The sequence below is a fragment of the Pelodiscus sinensis genome, chromosome 1, assembly GCF_049634645.1.
Source record: "Pelodiscus sinensis isolate JC-2024 chromosome 1, ASM4963464v1, whole genome shotgun sequence".
NCBI classification, from domain to species: domain Eukaryota; kingdom Metazoa; phylum Chordata; order Testudines; family Trionychidae; genus Pelodiscus; species Pelodiscus sinensis.
In genome coordinates this window covers 310,626,544-310,649,806 of record NC_134711.1, presented here as the reverse complement: position 1 = coordinate 310,649,806, position 23,263 = coordinate 310,626,544, and the positions used below count along the sequence as shown (strand labels likewise).

The 23,263-nt window shown below is 40.7% G+C and overlaps 1 protein-coding gene across 1 annotated transcript; it reads left to right on the top strand.

Annotated features, from left to right (window-relative positions):
• The first annotated feature begins 1,530 nt into the window (after nt 1-1,530).
• Nucleotides 1,531-23,263, top strand: EED (embryonic ectoderm development). The gene is made up of 12 exons (XM_075919403.1): nt 1,531-1,687; nt 6,175-6,327; nt 11,271-11,363; nt 12,348-12,413; nt 12,949-13,074; nt 13,194-13,275; nt 15,993-16,084; nt 18,766-18,899; nt 19,996-20,101; nt 20,946-21,104; nt 21,523-21,596; nt 22,478-23,263. Exons 1-12 carry the CDS (start codon nt 1,568-1,570, stop codon nt 22,602-22,604), a joined length of 1,332 nt encoding a protein of 443 aa, XP_075775518.1. The 5' UTR covers nt 1,531-1,567; the 3' UTR covers nt 22,605-23,263.

Sequence of the window (23,263 nt, the reverse complement as noted above, 5' to 3'; positions counted from 1 at the left end):
CTAGGAGTAGGGTGTCTGGCCAGTGGGGAGGGACCACGAGCAAGGGAGGGTGCAGTGTGAGGCCAGGAGGGAGGGTGCAGGAGCAATGGTGGATGTAAGAGCAGGGTGGGGGTAAGATGTCTGGCTAGGGAAAAGGGTACAGGAACAAGGAAGGGTTCAGGAGCAGGCTGGGGGTAGGGTGTCTGGCCAGGAGGGAGGGTGTCTGGTCAGGGGGAGGATTCAGGAGAAGGATTGGGGTAGGGTGTCTGACCAGGAGGGAGGGTGTAGGAGCAAGCTGGGGGTGCAGGGTCTTGGCAGGGTGGGAATGAGGAGGATTGGGGTGCGGGGTATGGGCATGAGGGGGAGTATTTACCTGGTTTCATGTCCCCATTGCTCTCAAGCATGGCCACCCGCTATTCCCTTTGGCCAGCCAATGGAAGCAGCAGAGAAAGCCTCCAGACAGTGCATCACTGCACTGCCCTTCCCCCAGCAGGGTGGGTAGGAGGGAGCAGCAGCACATGGAACCGCTTGCTCCACAGCTGGGTCTGGTGGGAAAGGTCAGAGCCTTCTTCACTTACTCTTGCCCCTTTCCACGGGAAGCTAGAGCTGGTGCTTCGTGGCTACATGGCTGCTGCAAGGCTAGGGCGGTGGTGTGGGAGGAAGCCAAACTGTAAGTGTGGACTGCATTTTGAGAACCACTGTTCTAGTGAAATACCAGAGACACTACAAATGAAACTACTGAACCTAACTTTCTGGGCCAAAGCTAATGGGAACTGCAATGATCAAAGAGCTTCACAATTTATGAGGATTGTTGGGATTTCAATAAGTGAACTGTATGATGTTAGAAGGCCACATGACATTTGAGTTAAAATGCAGGAGATGAAAGACAAGGAAAAGCTGAATGAAGCCAAAACTTTCAGTCATAGGAAAATTAGAGAGGAATGGAAAGTCTCGTGTCCAAACATGGATTTAGATTCATTTCACAAACTGAGGAGTAAAGAAAAGGCAGTTGTTATTAAAAATCAACTATTCCAGGATACAGATAAAATGTGAACTCGATTTTGTCAAACATGCCGCTTCCTGCAGCTCCCATTGGCCAGGATTGGCAAACTTGTGGCCAGTGGGGCTGTGCAAGACTTTGCCAGTGGATGGTTAACATGAACAAAATGTCCCAAGGCGTGCCAGTGGATTACCCTGATGGGCTGCATGGTGAACTTTGCCGGCCCCTGAGCTAAGCAGTGAGGAATTAGTTTCTGACCAATCAGTGAAGACTGCTTTGCCATACAAATGAAGGGAAAAAAGGCTTTGTCAATAAAGCCCAAACCCTAAAAGATATTTAGGCTCATGCCGCTCATTGGAAGATAGGAAACTAACCCCCTTTCCTCCCCTCATCTCTTCCCCATGAATCTGTCTCTCTCTCTTAGCTCTAGTAGGGCTGCGGGTGCGCCTAGGTTGGATTTTTCAGCAGTGTGGCATCTCCTGGCACTCGACTGGCAATCTGCTTGGCGGCCTGAGCAGGACTCTTTACGGTGGTGTGTCGGGCCTGGCCCGGGCGCGCTTTACGGCTGCGTGGCGGGGGGCGGGGAAGATGTCTGAGCGGGCTGATCCCGCGGCGGCGGCGGGCGCGGGGAGCGAGATGCCCGCCAAGAAGCAGAAGCTGAGCAGCGACGAGAACAGCAACCCCGGGGACCTCTCCGGGGACGAGAACGTGAGTGCGGGGGCCTGGCCCGGGCACGCCCCGGAGCAGGGGGCGCACGAGGGGGCGGGGGCTGCCCGTTGTTGGGTGGGGGCCCAGACCCCGGGGCTCTCCACCCCTCCCGTCAGCGGGGCCGGGGTCACCCCATTACCGGGGAAACGTGCCGCTGTCTGGTATCCTGGGGCCTCCCCCCCCACTTCTCCCAGCAGGTGGGGCTTGAGGTAGGGGTGTTGGACGCGGGTAATGGAATAGTCTTAGTGTTTCGTTGATTATTTGACAGTCCTGGGGGTGGGGCTGGACTCCAGTGCGGACCGGCCCCACTCCCGGGAACTCCCCCCCCCCTCCCCGCCACCCCAGTGCCAGGCACAGGGTTCCAGGCAGGAACTCCCCGTGGACAGAGGTTGCTGGGGGGGTGTATGTGGGGGCAGGGGAGGCTGCTGCCAGAAACACAGGCTGTGCCAGCAGCATCCTCTGTCCGCAGGGAGCTCGGACCTGCCCCAGAGGCTGCTGCTGGAGCAGTCTCTGCCCAGGGCAAGCCTGGGACCGTGTGGGCACAGGCTGCTTTGTGACAGCCTCCCTGGGGGGCCTTATCTAGTTCTTTTTTGAGTTTGTTATGATTTTGGTATTTACAGCATCCCTTGGCAAGGAGTGCCACAGGTCAACTATGACCTATGTAAAGAAGTACTTCCTTTTGTTTGTTTTAAACCTGTAGCATACTAATTTGATTGGGTGACCCTGGTTCTTGTATTATGTGAAGAAGTATTTCACATTTCCTTTTTTACTTTCTCCACCCCAGTCAAGATTTTATAGCTCTTTATCATACTCTTCTCCAAGACGAACAATCCTGGTCTTTTTAATCTATCCTCATATGGAAGCTAAATCATTTTTGTTGCCCTTCTCTGTACCATAGTTATGCTGCCTGGAAGATTAACAGACTTCAGGAGGTGGAGTTCCTACAGCAATGGAAACCCCCCACTTCTCCCCCCCCCCCGTTTTGTGTCTAGTCTGCAACTTGTCTGTGGTGCCACAGGCAGTGTAGCTATGAGCTATAACTATGCCTCCATATAGCATAGCTTTGGCCACTGCTTTCTTCCTTTCTGCCTCAAACCCACTTTATTCAGCCTTTCAGTATTACTTCCTTCAAGCCCATCTGCCCACATGTTCTTAGAATGACTTAATGTTTTAACTTGTTAAAAAAAAATTGAGTCAAATCTTACAGTGCCTGGCAAGTCAGTTCCCACTGATTTGAGAGAAAATGTGTATGGTTACGGAGTGTTCTTGTTGCGTGCTGTAGAGGCTGATAGTTTTCTTTGCCTGCTTTTTTATGCTGACTTGTAAAGGTGTGCACGGTGTACTGCAGCAAGTGAAGATTGTACTGTACCTAACTACTCGGCAGGGAATCTTGCCTAAATAAAGATTGCAGGATTTGGTCTTTGTGGTGTAAAATCTGTGGCTGTGTCTAGACTGGCACGTTTTTGCGGAAAAACTTGTCAGCTGTCTACACTGGCTGCTTGAATTTCCTCAAGAACACTGACAATCTCATGTAAGAAATCAGTGCTTCTTGCGGAAATACTATGCTGCTCCCATTTGGGCAAAAGTCCTTTTGCGCAAAAGCTTTTGTGCAAAAGGGCCAGTGTAGACAGCTCAGATTTGTTTTGCTCAAAAAAGCTCCGATCGCGAAAATGGCGATTGGGGCTTCCTTGTGCAAAACCACGTCTAGATTGGCATGGACGCTTTTCCGCAAAAAGTGCTTATGCGGAAAAGCGTCTGTGCCAATCTAGATGCTCTTTTCTGCACATGCTTTTAACGGAAAACTTTTCCGTTAAAAGCATTTGCGGAAAATCATGCCAGTCTAGATGTATCCTGTGTGTATTCAGGGGAACTTGTCTTCTGTCTTTGTAAAGAACCATGTATACTACTGAAAGTGCATAATTCAATGAGAATACTAGTGAAAGCTGCACATGAAATTGTCGATGTTGTCTAACTCAGGGCAGATCTACACTATAGAGACAAGTTAATTTAAGCTACACAATTTGAGTTACTTTAGTTGAGTAACTTCAGTCAACCTAGCTTAGATCTACTTACTGCGGGATCTGTCTTGCTTTCCTTATTTTTCTGGCTCTGTTGTGGTACCAGAGTTGATGTCTGAGAGATCAGCAGTCGATTTAGCAGGTCTTGACCTTAAGTGGCTCAATTGCTGCAGCATTGATCCACTTAGTAGTGGAGACAAACCTATAGTGATATTATCTTGCATGTTGGCTCTGAATGCACCTATACGTCAGTTTTGCTGGCTTACTTTCAGTTGTTACCAGAATTAGGGATGTAAGCGACTAGTCAACTATCTAATAACCTTAAGCTTATTAGATAGTCGAGACATGACTTGACTAGTCGCTCCCCCCCCCCTCTGCCTCTGTCAGAGAGAGGCAGCAAGGGGGGCGAAGCAGGAGCTGGGTCTGGGGGGAGCTGGCTTAAAGCCGATTCCCCCAGCACTGTCTCTGTGGGGGGCAGGAGAGGCAGAAGCACCGTGGGGAAATGGCATGAGTGGGGACTGAAGTAGTTCCTGCTCGTGCTGGTTCCCACTGCCGTGTTTCAGCCTTTGAAATGTACCAAGAGCCCCATGGGATCAAAGGCTGAAGTGCCATGGGGTGAACGGGGACTGCTTGAGTCTCCACTCGCCCTGTGCTCCCTACGGCGCTTCTTCTTTTCAAGGGTATGTCTAGACTACATGCCTCTGTCGCCAGAGGCATGTAGATTAGGCTACCAGGCATAATCACTGCTTCATTTAAATTTACATGGCTGCCGCGCTGAGCCAACAAACAGCTGATCAGCTGTTTGTCGGCTCAGCGCGATAGTCTGGACGCGCGGGTGTCGACATCAAAGGTATTTGTCGACCACCCAGGTATGCCTGCTGGGATGAGGTTTACCTGGGTGGTCGACAAATACCTTTGATGTCAACACTCGTGCGTCCAGACTATTGTGCTGAGCCGACAAATAGCTGATCAGCTGTTTGTCGGCTCAGCGCGGCAGCCATGTAAATTTAAATGAAGCGGCGATTATTTAAATCGCCGCTTCATTTTCCTATGTCTGGTAGCCTAATCTACATGCCTCTGGCGACAGAGGCATGTAGTCTAGACGTACCCCAAATGTAGTTTGAACCCCACAGGTTCAAAGCCTGAAGTGCCTTGGTGGGAACCAGCACGATTGGGGACTATTTTAGTCCCTGCTTGTGCCATTTCCCCACTGTGCCTCTGCCTCCCCTGTCCTCCATGGCAGTGGGGGGAGGTGAGGGGGAACAGGAGCTGGTGCTTGGGGAATCCAGCTTAAAAGCTGGTTCCCCCCAGCACCGTCTCCAGGATACTGCCTACCCCTCCCCCGGCTGCCTCTGAGAGGCAGTGGGTGGGGGGGTAGTGGAGGCTGCTGCAAAGCAGCCCTTGTGAAGAGGTCACAGTGGGGAGCTGCCCTCCACCCATGGACAGGGTCTGCTGCTGCCAAGCATCCCCTTTTAATGGTGGCCAGAGTTGTCCACTGTGAACAGGGGCCGTTGGACTCAAGGAGAGCCACGACTGAGCAGTCCCGGCTTGCACTGGTCCAGGATGCTGCACTTCTGCATTTTAAATGTAGTAAGAACCCATCGGGCTCTTAAAATGCAGAGCTATAGTGCAGGTGGCTCCCGGAGCCTGCATGAGCTGGGACTGCTCAATCCTGTCTCATGCCAGCTCCTAAAGCTGTCTTTGCTTTTTAATCAATAATTTAATTTGGGAAGTTGAGTAATTTTCAGTATACTTCTTGAATAATGCCAGTGATTTAGCTTCTGATGGGGATCTGTTATCACTAAATAGACAGTACTTTACCCATAATATTCATTTTGAATTATTAGTTTACATTGCAGTACCTGCTGCTGTTACCAAATGTCCTTGATGATGACAATTTGTGGTCATTGCTGTAAGTCAGACTTCAAAATATTTTGTGACGAGAGAGTTGAAGTTAATGGAAACTTGAAGCTTTGTCTATAGTTATTTTTACCTCAATGGTGCCTAGTGGCCTAAGTCATGGATCAGGGTCCCATTGAGCTTGGTTCTATATATAAATTCCAAGGCTGTTTTTTGTAGTTTAATTCTCTCCTGAATGGTCCCCTGCTGTGAACGGCTCTGATTTTTACCTTCTTAAACTTACTTTTTACTTCCCTGCATAGTCCTGTGCCATTTTACTCGTTTGTTCTTCTTGTCTCTACTAGGGATGTGAAAGGTTACTTGGTAAGCATCACCTTTAATGGGTTAACTGGTGGGACCTGGAGCAGCTCTCTGCTTGCTGCATGCCCATTGCATGCCCATGGTGTTTTTATTTAGAAATCTATACAATTATTTTCCCCTTGGGAACATTTTTTTAAAAGTCAGTGTGCAGGGAGTATTCCTAGGGGGAGGAGAGTAAAAGCAGCTAGTTTTCCATTATTTGTGTTTCTTAAATTAGATGCTGATATCTACCGATTTGTATATTTTCAGGATGATGCTGTTAGTATAGAAAGTGGTACTAATACTGAACGCCCTGATACCCCAACAAACACTCCTAATGCACCAGGAAGAAAAAGCTGGGGGAAAGGAAAATGGAAATCCAAGAAGTGCAAATATTCCTTTAAATGTGTAAATAGTCTCAAGGTAAGTCTCAAATAGATAAGGTTGGAAACTAGACACTAGCTGTTGGAGAATGTTGTGTCTGAAATCTCACCTGTGCTCATGCTTCAAAGGAAAGTGATCCCCATTCTCTGTCCTTCCAAGCTAATTATGCAATATTAGGCCGCTAGAATAGTGACGAACACCACAAAAATAACCCAAGTTAAATGCTGCACATGGAGTAGAGACATCATGTATGATCCCTTGGGAAATAGCCTATGTCACGTCAGAATGTATTTTATTCATCTTTGACCCATACAAAAGTGTAACATGACTACACTTAAGAGTGAAAAATCACCCAAACAACTTACGGAATGAGATTTCACTTTTTTTTTTTTCCTGTAGAGATGTGTGAAGTAGGAAATTTCTAACTTCCTAGTCTTGCTTTCCATTACTCTTACTGTTTTTATACATTTGCCTTCAGGAAATCATGAAGTATGTTTATTACTCACTGCTGTAAATTTTAAATGTTTTTCTGACTGAGTCTGAAAAATCACTCAAATATTTTTAAATGCTTATGTAGGAGCTAACTTAAATGTAGTTTAAATGCCAAGAAAACAAAAGTCTAACTTTCCAAATGAAGCAACCCTTTATTTCATTTTTGTGTGTGCATGCGTGCAGTCTCTTTTGTATTGATATAATATTTTTACAAAATAGCTGTCAAAGTCCTTGAGGGTATGTCTACACAGTGTGGCTGTTTTGAGGTGCCGGAGATATCCCGAAATAGCTACCCCATGTATTAAGCCACCCATTATTTTGAAATATTTTTCAAAATAACAGGTGCGCTATTTTGGCATTCCCATAGCCCTCATTCCACGAGGGCTAAGGGATGTCTCAAAATTGTGCATTATTTCAAAATCTGGCACTGTGTAAACAGGCCAGGTTTCAACATAGTCTATTTCAAAATAGACTCAAAATAAGATATGCCACTTGCATAGCGCAAATTGCTTATCTTATTTTGAGTTTAGGGTTCTGTGTAGACACACCCTGAGGGAATAAGTAAAATGTCTTTTCAGGGGGTAACTGTTGAGAGAGCTCAAATTGGTAACTGAATATGTATAGATGTAAAGGTTAAGCAGTAAACGTGTGTGTGCGGAGATGATTTGCAATAGAAAGAAAAATCTACTGCCCCACAGGCTAAGAAAACAGTAGTTTATTGTACGGATTGCAACACTCCCTCCCCCCATGCTTACTGTAATTTTTACTGGGGGGAGCAATCAGTGTGTATACCCTCCTTTAATTGTTAAAGGGGGCTTACCTAAATAATTCATTTGGGGTTCTCATCCCATTTGGGGAGTGGTTTTCCTGGCAGCTGGGCCCAAAATGGTGTTTTCCTCAGACCTGAATTGTTCCAGTGTCTGTACTGCTCCTCAGGGGGTTGGTGATCTCAACTTAGTGCCTTGGCTGGGGGATACCAGGTGAGCTGGTCTAGCAGGACAGGCTGGTGAGAAACCCCAGAGAGCAAAGAGGCGAGTGTCTCAAGGGGTCTTCTGTGACTGCAGCCCTTTATAGGGATGTTATTGTGTATTCAACTACACAATTAACTGATAAGCCTGGTCTTAACAGTTAATCCTGTTGCCTGCATGCACTACCCCCACCCCACTGCCTCTGTATCAGCCGTCTCCCCATAAACACCTGATTCCGTGGAGTTGCCCCCCCCCCACATCCCCGCTTGCGCTGCTGCTTCTGATAGCAGCAGCAGTATGGAGGGTTAGGGGGGCAAGTGAGAGCTGGTACACGAGGGAAGCCAGTTTTCAAACCAGCTTCCCATGTGTATTGCCACCCATGGAGCTGCCTGCCCTCCAACCCCTGTGCTGCTGCCTTTTCATCAGAGGCACCAGTGCAGAGGCAGGGAGAGGTAGAGACTGATACACGTGGGGAGCCAGCTTTTAAGCCAGCTATCTGCATGATATCCACAGAGCTGCTTGTCTCCCCTCTCCTCTCCCCACCCTATTTGCTGCCAGTGGGGGAGGGGGAAATGACAGGCAGAGCCAGTGTGTGTGGGGAGCTGGCTTTTAAGAGGCAGTAGTGAGGCAGGGCAGGGCAGGCTGCCATAGAGCAGCCTCTGTCCACGGCGGGCCTGGGCTCGCTGCGAACAATGGCAGCTCTCTGGGATGAAGGTGCAACCTCTTTTCCTAGGCAGCTCGGGGTCCCTTGTAGACAGTGGCTGCTGCTGCCCCGTGCTTGCTGCTTCTGACGCAGAAGCAGCAACGCACAGTGGCAGGGGGCTTCCTAGGAGTGGAGCCACAAGCTCGCTGGCTGCCAGTCCCGCCCCCAGGTTCTATCTAATAGTTGTGTAACGGCTAAAATTTTATGTGGTTACACAATTATTCAATTACATGGTATCTAACATCTGTAGTTGCTTGATGTAAGTTGTCTAAGCTGTTTTGAAACATTGCCTTTTAAAATAAAATACTATATTCACCTTCCAAGACCTCAGCTGAGCATTGTATGGTTTTCCTTCTAAAATTAATATAATTAGGGATTTCTGCTTTTCCTGAACTCTCACTCAGGTTTGGACAGGTAAGTAAGAAAAAAATTGTTTAAACAAATTGTCATAACAGATGCAGAGATGTCATGTATCCTCTGTCCTCTTCCTGGTGTCTGAATGAACTCAGATCTTGTGTCTTTTTAGCTCTTATCTGTTTTGGAGTGATATTTGGCAAATTTCCCATTCTTTCAGTAGGACCAGGACTAAATTGCCACATGTACACCATCCATTTCTCACCCTGCAGGGCAAGCTGATATTTGTGTGCCTATTTCTTTTCCATGGTAATCTTTGACTGGTGATATTAACCATTAGCCTTATTAAAAAGAAAATATTTTCTATATCAGTTGGAGCAAAGATTAGAAACAACCAACTGATTTTAAAACATTCATGCTCTGTCCCATAATGGTGACCTAGGCAGTATTAACTACTTCAAATGTGAGTTTTTTGGAGGTGTTTGACTATTTCTCTGTTCCCTGTCCCTTACAAGAGTGTCCTTCTAGCTCTTTTATTGGCCCATCTTCAGTTAGTTACAGAGACAAGCTTTTGAACTACAGAAGTTCTTCAGGCACCTGAGAAAAGCTTGTCTCTTTAACCAACAGAAGTTGGTTCAGTAAAAGATATTGCCTCACCATGTTGTCTTATCCTGGGACCAACAGGATTACAATAAAGCTGTCAGCTTTCTTTGTTCTCCATGAAGCTATTTGAAGGGCTGGTGGCCTTCTCCCTTCCCCTACATTGGCAAAACTAGTTATTTAGAGGCTGTAATAGGGTTGTCAGTGCTAATTGTTCTGGCGTTTTTTCCTTAATAGCTTCTACCTTAATGGCATCATAACATATCTCTTCCCTGCCTGGACAGTTCCAGATGATCCCTTAATGCCATGGAAGTGGCAGACCAAAATGCAATGTTATTTAAGAGCACCTGAGTATTTGTTATAATTGAAAAGCTACATTTGTAATTGCAGACATATCTTAAATGATTATTTTAATATTTTTTCTAATTTCTATAGTATCTAACAAATTGGGATTAACTTCAAATGAAAGTGCTTACTTTATAGGCATAATGTGACCTAGATTAGTATTGAAGCCATTTGTGGCATGATTTAACTATGACTTTACTCCAGAGAGTTGTACCACCTTAACTATATTTGTCTATTTTAAGTGGTAACCTTCCATCACCCAATGTGGACATAGTTATTTCAGTATTGCTTTTTGTCTAGTCTATAAAGATTAAGGTATGCTGATAAGGCCTTTTATACTGATATACTGCATCCCAACTAGAAGTTGTAACAAAATAACTATTTGGGTTTAAAAAAATCACACCTCCTTAGGGTATGTCTCCACTATTGGGTAGATAGATGCTGCAGCAATCAATCCACTAGGAGTTGATTTAGTAGGTCTATTAAGACTCGCTGATCACTCTCTCGTTGACTCCAGTACTCCATCAGAACAAAATAAGTAAGGGGGGGGAGTGTCAATAAGAGAGTTTCTTCTGTCAGCTCAGTGCAGTTTGAACTAGGGATATGAATGACAAGTCAGCTATCCGATAAGCAAATGCTTATCGGATAGTCGATAGGCTAGCTGACTAGTCATTTCCCTTCCCTTGCTGCTTCTATGAGAAGAGGCAGGAAGAGGTGCTTTGAAGCAGCAGTGCTGCATGAAGCCCAGGGTCAGCAGGGGACTCCCCCAATGACTCCAGGCTCCATGCGGCACTGCTGCTTTGAAATACTGTGGGGAGCATGGGGCCAGAGGGGGACTGCTTGAGTCCCCCGCTGGCCCCGTGCTCCCCGCAGTGCTTTAGCCTTTGAAGTGTAGCAACAGCGTGGGGCTGTTACACTTCAAAGGTGAAGCACCCTTATCGACTAATCGAATAGTTGATGCAAATTGCATCAACTATTTGATTAGCCAAATCGAAATTTTACATCCCTAGTTTGAAACCTGTGGTAAGTAGATCTAAGCTATGTTGGTTTAAGTTATGCTATTAACATAACTCCGGTTGCATATCTTTGGATCGACTTGTCCCTACAGTGTAGACCTGCCCTAACTGAAATAGTTAGTGGTACAAAATGTGTATGGACCCAGCTTAAGACCCAGAGGTTACCATGTCCAGGATCGCAAAACAAGCACAGTCAGCTGCAAATAGAACTAGTACATAAGAGATGGCATCTTTTTTCACTTCACTTTTAAAGCTTTGTGCAGAGGAACACATTTTTATCTCCTCTGAAGACAAAAAAGTTCATGTGCTTTACTCCTCCCTCCTCCTTTTTAAGAGTGAGTATATAGTGTCAGAATATATAAATGACTATAAATGTAGTGACATTTTTTATGGGGAGAGCTTGTACCAAAATAGGCTCCTTTTGCCACAAATCGTGAGTTTTTGAGAAATAATGTCTAGTCTTCATTCTCTCATGTTTCCCTTTACCTTATTTTTCCTTTGCAGGAGGACCACAGTCAGCCGTTGTTTGGTGTCCAGTTTAACTGGCACAGTAAGGAAGGAGATCCATTAGTGTTTGCCACTGTAGGCAGCAATAGAGTGAGTAATAATGCTCAGCTTTTGTCTAATCATGTTGTCCTTACATGTGATTCTGCATCTGTATCTTGGTTTCTTTACCCTCCTCCAATATGGTTACCAGTTTTCAATATTTAAAATATTGTAGTGATGTTTTATATTCCATTTTTCAAGGCTTAAGAAATTCCTGCAATTTTAAAATGGGCGAATCCAGTGAATTGCAATGTGATGGCCCACTTCAGTGGTTTGAGAATATGGCTCATGTTTTACTAAAATCCCTTCAATTGAGCAAAAGTTGCAATATCTATGAAGGGAGATACTAAGATTCTGTTAAGTAAAGTGTTGATTTCTCAGATTCATGATTAAAAGACTAAGTGATGTACAATAGGATGAAAGAAGCATTTTTATTGATGTCAGTGTGCCAAGTACTGATTGTGAGTTAAGATTAGCAGCCTGTGTGAAATGAGTTGATAGATTTTTGGTGAAAAGACATCCACTTATTAGTAGCCTTAAGAATAATTAGTTAACAAGGAGTATTCTGCACAACCCAAACAGTGTCTGTTGTGTGAGTAAATAAGACACTTTCAGTTTTTTCAAGTTTGTCGGTGTGTCATTTATCACAAGCACTAACTAATGTAGAGAAATAACAAGGGTCATGGTTCTATGCAAAGAAATTAAACTAGACAATTCAATGGCATGTCAATAGCTAATAAAAAATCGTAGGTTAGAGTTAATTACATTAATTCCAGAGTCTGATATAGTTTGTCAGCAGCCTTCATCTCTGGGAAGTGCCACCAGGAGGAATGTTGAAATACATAATTATTCTGATAAGAAACGTGAATTCTTTTGCATCAAACCCCTTCTACAATGAGCACAAGAACAGATAGGAGATGACTTGTGTAGTGAGAGATCAACACATCCATCAGGTTGCACAGTTGAATATAAAAATCACAAGCCTGCAATTTCATAATATATGAAACCAATAATCCATTAAACCTTTTTTTCTAGGTTACTTTATATGAGTGTCATTCCCAAGGAGAAATCCGTTTACTGCAGTCTTATGTAGATGCTGATGTATCCTTCTAAAGCAGCTGGGTCATAAAATGGTCTTTCAGTAAGACTAACATGAAATATTTGTTTACTTTCTCTTGATGTGGAACAATTTAATTTTTGTTGGTGATAAAGCATTGTAAATATCTGTTAAGGAACATTCTTCATTTCAGATTCAAACTCCTGTTAGTATCCTACAAATTTTAGTTTTGCTTTTCCAATATTACAAATGCAGAATCATGAAACGTATTGTATAAAATATTGTCAAATAGATTCTACATAATGTTATGCCTCCCAACACTAATACTTCAGAAGCATGGTGCAGCAAGAGGAAGTGGCAAAAAAAAAGGAGCAGCAAGGAAAGAAACATGCACGGGGAAGAGAGTGGCGTTATAGGGGGCTTAGCAATCAGAATAAATATTCATCTGCTTATTTTTAGTCATACGCTAATAAACTTTTACAAAAGAGCAACTGTAGTTCTAACAAATATATGAATACCTTAATCTCTTAAAGGAAACTCTCCCACTGTTTCTGTAGTCCTTAACATGGCACCTATTAGGCAGATGAAAACTTTTATACTTGTGCGTGGACCTACGATAGCAATACAAGTCACCCTCTTCTGGCTGTGGCTGGCTCGAGGGGAATTATTAGGATAATTAATCCTATTACAATGCAGTGCATAAAGGTGAGTGGTCACAGCTTCAAACTGCAGATTGCGGTTCTCTAGATAATCTACAACACATCTATTCTAACTATCTCAGTATGAGAGAGGGGAAATGATTTTATCTTTGAAATCTCTCTTAGCACTATGTAGGCCATGGAAATGCAATCAATGAACTGAAATTTCACCCAAGGGACCCAAATCTCCTCTTGTCTGTAAGCAAAGGTATGAAAGTTAATTTATTTATTTGTTTAGGAGCCATCTATTTAGGATTTTTTTTTAAATACCATGCAAGTGGTCATAGGTGTAATGAGATTAGCTAAACCCCATTTGCACACAGATTAATGTTAAGCATTGAGGTGGACATGATGGGTGAGAGAATATTGTTTATTGGATCAATTTCTGTTGGTGTAGAGACAAGTTCACAAACTTCAGAGCTCTGTGACACTTACAGTTCTGAGTTAGCTATCATAACTCTTTTCTAGATCTAGAGAAGAGGTCTGGGAGGCTCAAAAGCTTGTCTCTCTTCTACCAGCAGAAGTTGGAATAAAAGAGATTACCTCACCCACATTCTCTCTTATATCCTGAAACCAATTTTAAACCCTGAAACTCTAGAACAAATTAACATCAGTTAATTTGGATTTACATATACTTGATGGAACCTGATGCTTGTACTCAACATAACTGCATTCATTAGTGCTGGGGACTGCAACAATGTTTCAGTAGAAAGAAAGAAAACATCCATGTTAGGTTTGACAACGATGGAGCTTTATGATGATCATTTAAACTTGTTTTTAAATGCTGAGTTGTCCTGCCACCTAGTGGTGTTGGTTATGGTATGCACACGACAAGAGTACAGATTAGGAAGAAGTGAAAAGAGCGTTGTTTCCTATGGTCTTAATTTGACTGTGCAAGCATTCATAGCCTTGTCAACTTGGTGAACTTAAAGCTAGATAGCGTGTTCACAAGAGTGATGTTTTGCATTTTCTAGAGTTAAAAATATATTCTGTTCTAAATGCAGAACATCATGCATTAATGCAGTGTTATGGATGAGATTTTACAAGAACAAGTGTCAAGAAACTGAAAGTGCTTTCTGCAGCTTTGTGTGTAGTGTGGTCAAGCTGTTGGAACCATAACTTTCTGAGCTTATTGTATTTATAATTAAATACTTTGACATTCTAAAGAATTGAAAGTTATGCGGTCACATGTATGATTATTGGATCAAATGTTGCTTTCCATATAATGCTTTGACAGTGATAGGAGTCCAAGAACTGCTTGGCCACTTCCAATATGTCTGGGAAGATAAAGGCAGGGGAGGAAAAGGGAACAGTAAAATGCAGCTAGTTTGACACATCATCTTATTATACATTCTTTAGTGTAGCGAATCCATAAAATCTTTCATTTTTCTAAGCCTGATGTTTTTAAATGTCAGTGGCTCTTCATTAAAATTAGCACCAAATTCTGCCTTCTGAAACAACTAGCCAATTGCCATTAACTTCAGTAGAAGTTGCATATATGTAATTTATGGCCCAATTTTGCCTTTGGTTTACAGCACTTTGAAAGATTTTTTTTTCTTTTTTCTTTTTTCTTTTTTTTGTTTATCAAGGAATTCAATACTTTATAAGAGTGAAAAGTACCCTTTTTTTTCTTGCATAGGTGAATAACTCAGATGATCAAAGGAATTTTAGCACACTTTCTAAAACAGGGGTGGTGATCCTTGTTTGGGTCAGGGGCCCGCAGAAAAATCAGCCGGGGCAGCACAGAAATAAGGAGCAAAAACACAAAAAAACCCTGACCCCCCAACTGAGAAGTAGAAAGACAATCCCTACGTTTCCCATGTACACCAGAGCCTTGGGGTACTCAAGCTAGTAAATTTTGTATACTCAAGCCCTGTTGGGGGAATGAAGCACGGACTCCACTGAGCCATGGGGGCTGGATCTAGGCAAGCTGGGGGGGCTACATCTAGCCCCTGGGCCTAAGGTTCCCCACCTCTGTTCTAGAATATAAAATAATAATTGAGCTGAAAATGAATGAGACATTAACTTTTGGATGAAATGTATTTTTTCTTCCTTTCCCCTTGGGAAATGACTTAACGCCTGAAAATAGGCTAGGTGGGAATTCATCCTTAGACTTTCTCAATCATATCTACAATGTTAAAGTGATATTAACATTTAACTGCATACAACTTTTTTTCTTGTAATAATAGAGTAACATTACTACATTTTTTGGGTTATAAATTCCTATTCTTGAAAATGGTGGCTAAATTAACTTTATTCAGTTACAGATGGCTGATAAATAGGGCCCTATCAAATTCACAGCAATAAAAAACACGTTATGAATTGTAAAATCTGTTCTGCACTCCATGAAATCTGATCTTTTTGTGCTTTTATCCTCTAGGATACAGATTTAATGAGAGAGACCAGTGTTTCTCAGTGTGGGCATCCTGGCCCAAAAGCGAGTTGTGGGGAGTGTCACAGACTTATTTGGGGGCGGGGTATTGCCACTTTTACTTCAGTGCTGACTTCAGAGCTCGGTGGCCAGAGAGCAACAGCAGTTGGTCAGGCACCCAGCTCTGCATCAGTAGCACAAAAGTAATGATGGCAGCACCATATTAGCTTACCCTTCTGTGCTGCTGCTGGCGGTAGTTCTGCATTCAGAGCTGGAATCCAGCTGCTTAGTTCTGAAGGTGTTGCTCCTATCCGTGGCACTCCTCCCCCCTCCCCCCCCTGCGTAATAACTTTTTGACCCTCTCCACAACTTGACTTTTGGGTTAGAGCCCTACAGTTACGATGCCATGACATTTCATATTTAAATAGTTTGAAATCATGAAATTTCCTATTTAAAAAACCCTATGACCATGAAATTGACCAAAATGAACCATGAGTTTTGGTAGGGTCCTAATGATAAAGGTTAATTTATCAGTTTCTATGTTTTTATTCTAGATCATGCACTGAGACTGTGGAACATCCAAACAGACACGTTGGTTGCAATATTTGGAGGAGTAGAGGGGCACAGGGATGAGGTTTTAAGTGCAGTAAGTGGAAAAACTACAGGGCAGTGCCTTCAGCCTTATGTATAGGAAACCCAATAACTCTTTGAATTACATTTAGGCTTAAATATTGTGACTAGCAAATCCAAAATACATGAATCAAACACTTTGAAAAACGTTTAGCCTAATGTAATTCTAAAATTACACAGCATCATCACTAAAATACTTGCCAAACCTAAAAACTGAACATCTGCATAACTCGGACTGTAGAGAAGCTGGATATTTTGCAACATGTTCTGAAAGCAAACAAACAGGGATTCTGTGGGGCTAAAGAGTGGTACTGGAAGGAATTCTTTAAAGTCCTTCACTAAGAACATACTGTTCTAATGAATGCCTCTAGAGGCTGCAAGTATCCCAATTGACCTCAGCTGAGACACCTCATGAGAGGGTAAGAGAAACTGGTCAATTGTTACTCTAATATTTAAAAGGTGTAGTGTCAGTAGGTAGTTGGATGAAGCAACCAACGTTTAAAATAGCTTTATCCTTTTTCTTTTTTTTTGCCTTTATAATGCATAACTTAGTGAGACAGACCACATAGTTTTTTATAGAATAAAGAAACAGTCTCTACCTCAAAGAGCTTGCAGACGAGGACCTTTATGCCATATGTGCTTAATTTTTAGACATGTGCCTTTTGACTTTTGTTTGTGGTTACAATACAAATCTGAAGTAGGCAGAAAGTGAAAGACAAACAAATATAGTGCCAATTACATATTTTAAATATGTAAAATATTTATAATTTTTATACATATATAGAATAGACTTTTATCTTGGGTAACCAGCATATTTAATATGGTTGCGACTATTTTCTTCCACTATTTGATCTGAGGAAGTGGGTCTGGCCCACGAAAGCTCATCATCTAATAAACCATCTTGTTAGTCTTTAAAGTGCTACATAGTCCTGTATTTTGTTTCAGCATATTTAAGTTAGTTTTATATAACTAATAAAAATAATTTAAAATGTTTTTGTGAATTTAATTGAATTTTAATTTCCATTCAAATTGTTTGATATAATTCACAAGTAAAACTTAATAATCTTCTAGTAAATAAGAGATGCATTGTTCATAATTTTCTAAAGTAAATACATTCCTGTTCAGATTCTTATTGTGTATTAAGAAATATAATAGCTTAATTAAACATGTGTAGCTATACCTTATCTTTCTGGTCAGCAGAAAAACAACGATTTTAGTATAAAGGCTGCATTGGTTTGTGAATCAACATTTACATAGTTGCAAACCAGTGAAATCAATCTTTCTTTATGAAAATCACTAAAATGGGCAAATGCAATATGAGTTTAAAATTATTTAATTGATTTGATTTAAAGCAATTCCTCCAAGGAGGTCTCTTTTGTTACTTGTTTAGGATGCTTATGGTATGCGCTCTCCTGTAGATTCACCTCTCAAGTGATGCAATGATTGCTTCTTGCCATCAAAACTTTCATACTATTTCTGTCTTGCAGTTTTGATATATACAAATAATCTGTCTGACAAATGTTTCTTAGATACCTGTATAAACATAGTATTTGGGAACCGTCACAAACTTTACATAATCAAAGCATCACACAATTGGAGTTTGTCTATCTCTAAAACATCTTTCAAATGGAATTTGGTGTTGAGAGACGCTGCACAAGTGTGCTGTAAGGATGAGTAGAACAAAAACCTGATGCTTTCATGCACAACAGAATACTGTCAAACTTACCATACTTCCTGTTTTGGCTTACTGTACTATACAATTAATTCAGTACTATTTATTTAGTAATTAAGGACTTGACACACATGTCACATTAGACATGGTTTATACCTAAGAGGAGCTTTCTGTACTGTCCTGACCTCTGAGTCACATTGGATACATAACACAAAGGAAAGCAACAAAAAATATGAAGGGAGGAATGGATAAGGGAGGAAAAAGGTTACTTAGTTACTTAAGTTTATGCCTGCTGTTTATAGATCTCTTTATGTACAGATACTAAGATTTTATTGGTATATAAGAAATATTTAGCTTTCATCTATCTAGGTGATTGATTTTTTTTTTTCTAGCACAAATATTCTTTCCTCACATACATCAGTATTGCACTACCAAATCAGATCAATGTTTCTGATATAAACCAGTATCAGTTACTTCAGAAGAAGATACAAGTAACCACATAGTGGACAAATAAGGAATAACCTGCCTATAGAAAAACATTTTCTTAACCCCTGCCAGTTGCTGTTTTATGCTCTGAAGTATAAAGGATTATATCCCCTTTAAAATTGTTATTGTTCTGTATATTGTAATGGTGAATGGTATTTATTTGTATCCAATCCTTTGCTAAATTCTGCTACAGTTTTTGCCTCTATTAAATCATATGGCAATGAGTTCCACAGATTTTGTGTTGGAGAAAATAGTCATCTTAAATTTTGTCTTTCAGCTTCATTGAAGGTTCAATTTTTGCCTTCAAAAGAATAAAACAGGCATACCAATATCTGATACCTTTTACAGGGAGCAAGCTTTATTACTTAAATATTAATATTTAACACTTTTTCCATTTTGAAATGTTTACTCTCTAGCCTGAAAATATGACTTGAACGTATTATGCATTCAGTGTAAATAAAGACAAAAAATAGAATCAGTGACTTTAGTATGTTGAAACTTAATATTGAAGGCTTAAAGCTGGCTCTCTTTTGGTGTAGGATTATGACCTGCTTGGTGAGAAAATAATGTCCTGTGGTATGGATCACTCTCTGAAACTCTGGAGAATCAATTCAAAGAGAATGATGAATGCCATTAAGGAGTCTTATGAGTACAATCCAAATAAAACCAACCGGTAAACACAATCTTGATCTCTATTCCTGGATATATCTACTAAATATGAATCTTTTAATCAACAGCCTTTACCTGCTCCTGCCAGGTTTTTCTGTGGACTTAGGAGTTGTGGGTCCCTAAACAGCTTTGGAAGAAGGCTTGTTTTACTGATTTGTGGTAGCAATACTGTTCTGTATAATTTCAGGTTCTGACACTTATTTAAATAGTTCTGTTTATGCACTGGGAGAAGGTTTTTGGAACTGATATTTTAATCCATTCTAATTTCTGAAGTATATAAAAATACATAGCAGCACCCTTCCCCGGCCCATTACAGATTTATAATAAGGTAACAAATACACACCAGAAAAATTGATTACATTGTAATTAATTTCCCGGAGTGCAAATAATACAAGTTACTGTAATCTGTAACTTATTTGGGGGCTTTAGAGCAGAAATGCTATACACTTTCAATGTCACTTGAAATTTTCAATCCTCCTATGAGCCAGTCTCAGAGAAATATGTTGATTTGAAAAAGTTGTTACCTTTTACTTACATGAATTGTTTTCCCTTAATATTAAGGACAAATTTAGCTAGTAATGTTTTTACGTGTTTGTATCAATCCTAGAGTTGAGTAGCCTCCAATTTGTGAAATATGTGAAAGGATACAAAACCATTTTATAATAGGACTAATATTATAAACGTGCTTACTACTTAATGTTACCAAATCTTAAATGGCACTTCATACAAAAGAAAACCCTTAGTGTGTTCTTACCACACACATTTTATATTTTGCTTGAAGCAACTTCTAGGATGCCTTCTGTTTTAACACTGATCAAAGTGTTTGAGAGAGACAATTGCCGAATTCCTTCAGAGGCTAACAAATTGTCTTTCCAGTACCTTCAGCCCTTCCTCCCTCTACCTGCTCCCCACATGTAGTTTGGGACCTCAGCTAATTCACTGATAATCATGTAGTATTTACTTTACAGAAAGCTATACACCAAATTATTATATACATCAGAAAAAGGTTCTACTCTTAGAATATATTACAGTGTTTACAATTATGTTTTTTTACCTCTTTTTGTCCTTCTTGATATGACTTGTTGGTTTTCCCTCCACAGGCCTTTTATTTCTCAGAAAATTCACTTTCCTGACTTTTCTACTAGAGATATACATAGGAACTATGTTGACTGTGTACGATGGTTAGGAGATCTAATTCTTTCCAAGGTAAAGTGTCTGTTTTTTAGTCACAAGGATATTTGCTTACATTCTAGGTCTTGATTTTTAAATGAGTGTGTAGTAGATTAGGGTGTCTTTCTGTTTCTTTGATTTACTGGCTGGAAAATTAACTTATTGTGCCATACAGGGTGATTTTTCTAAGTAGAGTGTGAGTTTAACTAATTGAATTTGGGTATATAAGCATCTTATATTTAAATTTTTATATAAATTCTTTTAGAACACTAGTTAAATATATATCAGAAGGGAAGAGCCAGAATCTGGGTGGAATGTTCATGAGGGGGGAAAAATGATACTGTCCATTTCTGGGAGATCACACAGCTCTTGCAGGAAAAAAGAACAAAATGAAACAGATTCACTTAAATTGGAAAGTCTGCATTATGGAATGATTTTGATTTGTGTTGGAACACTGGTAATGTTTGCTCTTCATATTTTGGGTTAAAATCCTGTCTACGCTGAGATTTGAAAACAACTTAACTTGTTTCTAGCAAGAAACATATTTGGAACATTACTAAAATTCTTGAAATTTGCATAGTACAGAACTCTACCCTTTTCTGTTTGATTTGTCCAAGCGCACGTTGTTCTCACACCTTTGGCAATTAAAGATCATTGGCAAGTAATTTGGGGTAAACTGGCTCTTTACTGCATCGTATAAGATCTATGGATAGACAACTAAGATTCCAAGTGACATCCTTGATTTTTTTTTCTTTTTTATGTATTTGGGTAGTTGTGAAAGGGGAAGTTTGAGTAAAAATATAGTTGGAAAAAGCATGGCTGGTGTGCCTGTTTTTTTTCCCCCCATCCCTTTAAATGATTATTCTTGTTCTTCCTACAGTCTTGTGAAAATGCTATTGTGTGCTGGAAACCAGGCAAAATGGAGGATGACATAGATAAAATCAAGCCCAGTGAGTCAAATGTGACAATACTAGGGCGATTTGATTACAGTCAGTGTGATATCTGGTATATGAGGTTTTCAATGGACTTCTGGCAAAAGGTAAGAGTGAACTCTGAACTTTTGCTCTATTTGAAGAAAAGTTACATTATTTAGATGCCTTAGTGGTCTATGAGGAAAACTTTTCAGCTTGCATGACCTGAGGTGATGGGAGGCAACATGGTCTGGAGTGAAGAGCTTAGAACTGGCAGTCAGGAACATTAGACTTCAATTCTGACTCTTCACTGGGCATTGGGGAAAAAATATTCAATCTTTTAATCTCCATTTTACTGATGAGGTAACTGAGGCAAATGTATATGACACACCGGTGTAGTACAGATCACTAGTTTTATAGTGATTTGAGTATGTGAAGTGTTGTCTGTGTGTTTTAAATGTCATCAGTCCTACAGGCTTTATGAAGCCTGGCTTCTGTTCTTTCATACCATATTTTAAAGCATCTGTATTCTCTCTTCTTTCAAAGATGCTTGCATTGGGCAATCAAGTTGGCAAACTTTATGTTTGGGATTTGGAAATAGAAGATCCTCATAAAGCTAAGTGAGTGTGTATATAAGTTTCTAAACTCCCCTAGATTCCTTTGTGATACTGAGACATGGAGTTTGATGCACTTTCTTTCTTTACATGCTCATCTCTTAAATGGTGGTAGGACATTTTTTGTTTCACTTTACCCATAACTCACATTCTGGAGTGATGATAGCCACATCTCCAATTCTCACTTTGTACAGTAAATAACCTTATACAAGCTCAACATTATTGGTAGTGCCCAGAGACCCTAGTTTGGCTGGGGCAGGGCAACATTTTACTGGGCATTATATGTAGATATAGTAAAAGAGAGTATATGCCTTGAAGAAATTGCACAGTAATTAGGAGGAAACTTACTAGGTGAGTGTGGCACATAATGGAGGTGGGAGGGGAAAAGACTAGGGTATTATTAGTAGAAATATATTACTATAGGCTAGCTATATGCATGATTAGGAGGGGCTTGTAACATGATCTTCCATTTGACCACCTGGGCCTGGTCCGGTGATCTTTTGAACAGTCATATGTGAGGTTCTTCTTGGAAATCTTGCTATCTTTCATCTCCCAATTACAATACTGTATTCTTAACTAAAAAATAGTGTGTTTATTACAGTAACCTATTCAGATCCACTTTGAGCTAGAGCTTTATGAACATTGAATTTGGGTGGAGGAAAAAATTGCAATGAAAGAAAATTAATTTCCTGTGGATTTCAAAGGCTGAACAAGGAGCACAGAATACACTAAGGACTAAGCCTTGTCAGTCTTTCATTTGGGACAGAGGTTCCAGGGGTGTCAGTCAAATAACGTTTTACAGGTCTGATCTAGCAAGCCCGTACTCATAAGTGTAATAGCAAATGCAAATTTAACATTGCAACTAAATTATTATTTTTTTTTTGTAGATGTACAACACTTACCCATCCCAAATGTGCTGCTGCCATTCGACAAACTAGTTTTAGCAGGGATAGCAGTATCCTCATAGCTGTTTGTGATGATGCCAGTATCTGGCGCTGGGACAGACAACGATAAATTACTTTTTTAAATTAAAAGTAGAAAATACATTGTTGGTTTACAGTTATAACCAACAGTTAATTATACAGTTAGCTGCACTGTAGTTGCATTTAGAATAGATTTTTCCCCCCACTGTTCAGTTAGTTGGAGCTGAACTTAGTGATGTTTACATTTTTTGTACTGTTGTCCTGCTCAGACTCTGCTGCTTTCATTAATAAAAAATATTTTTGTAAAGCTTTATGCATTGTCCACTTCATTTATTTTCCCAAAATGAATTTCATGATTTAACTGACCTATTATATTGCTTTTCCTTGAGTATAGCTGGTAGCAGTAGTAGAAATGCAATGTTATAGGCTAGCTAGCTATGTGCATGATTTGGAGGGGCATGTTAACCTTGTGGTAGGAATTGACTATATATGAGCTTGCAGTCTTGCATGTGTTTTAAAGTAGTATGTGTTTTATAATACAGGAGTGTGAAGTAGCTACAGAAATATTTATTGTGGTTCACAATTTCAGTTACATTTATCTGTATAACAAGTTCCTTAAAGTGTAATATGAGAGGAAGATGACTGTGCTAAAATATTTTGCACCTATTCCTTTCCCAATGTTAATTGCATTATAGATTATTAAAACCGAAGGAATTAAAAAACAACAACAAATGATCTTTTCATCCCTTA

What these genes read in the sequence shown, in the direction of transcription:
- EED (XM_075919403.1), top strand. Translation starts at nt 1,568, where the DNA reads ATGTCTGAGCGGGCTGATCCCGCGGCGGCGGCGGGCGCGGGGAGCGAG. An exon ending in CCACTGTAGGCAGCAATAGA is followed by an intron (nt 11,364 to 12,347) that starts GTGAGTAATAAT and finishes CTTTTTTTCTAG; the next exon opens with GTTACTTTATATGAGTGTCA. An exon ending in GAGATCTAATTCTTTCCAAG is followed by an intron (nt 20,102 to 20,945) that starts GTAAAGTGTCTG and finishes TTCTTCCTACAG; the next exon opens with TCTTGTGAAAATGCTATTGT.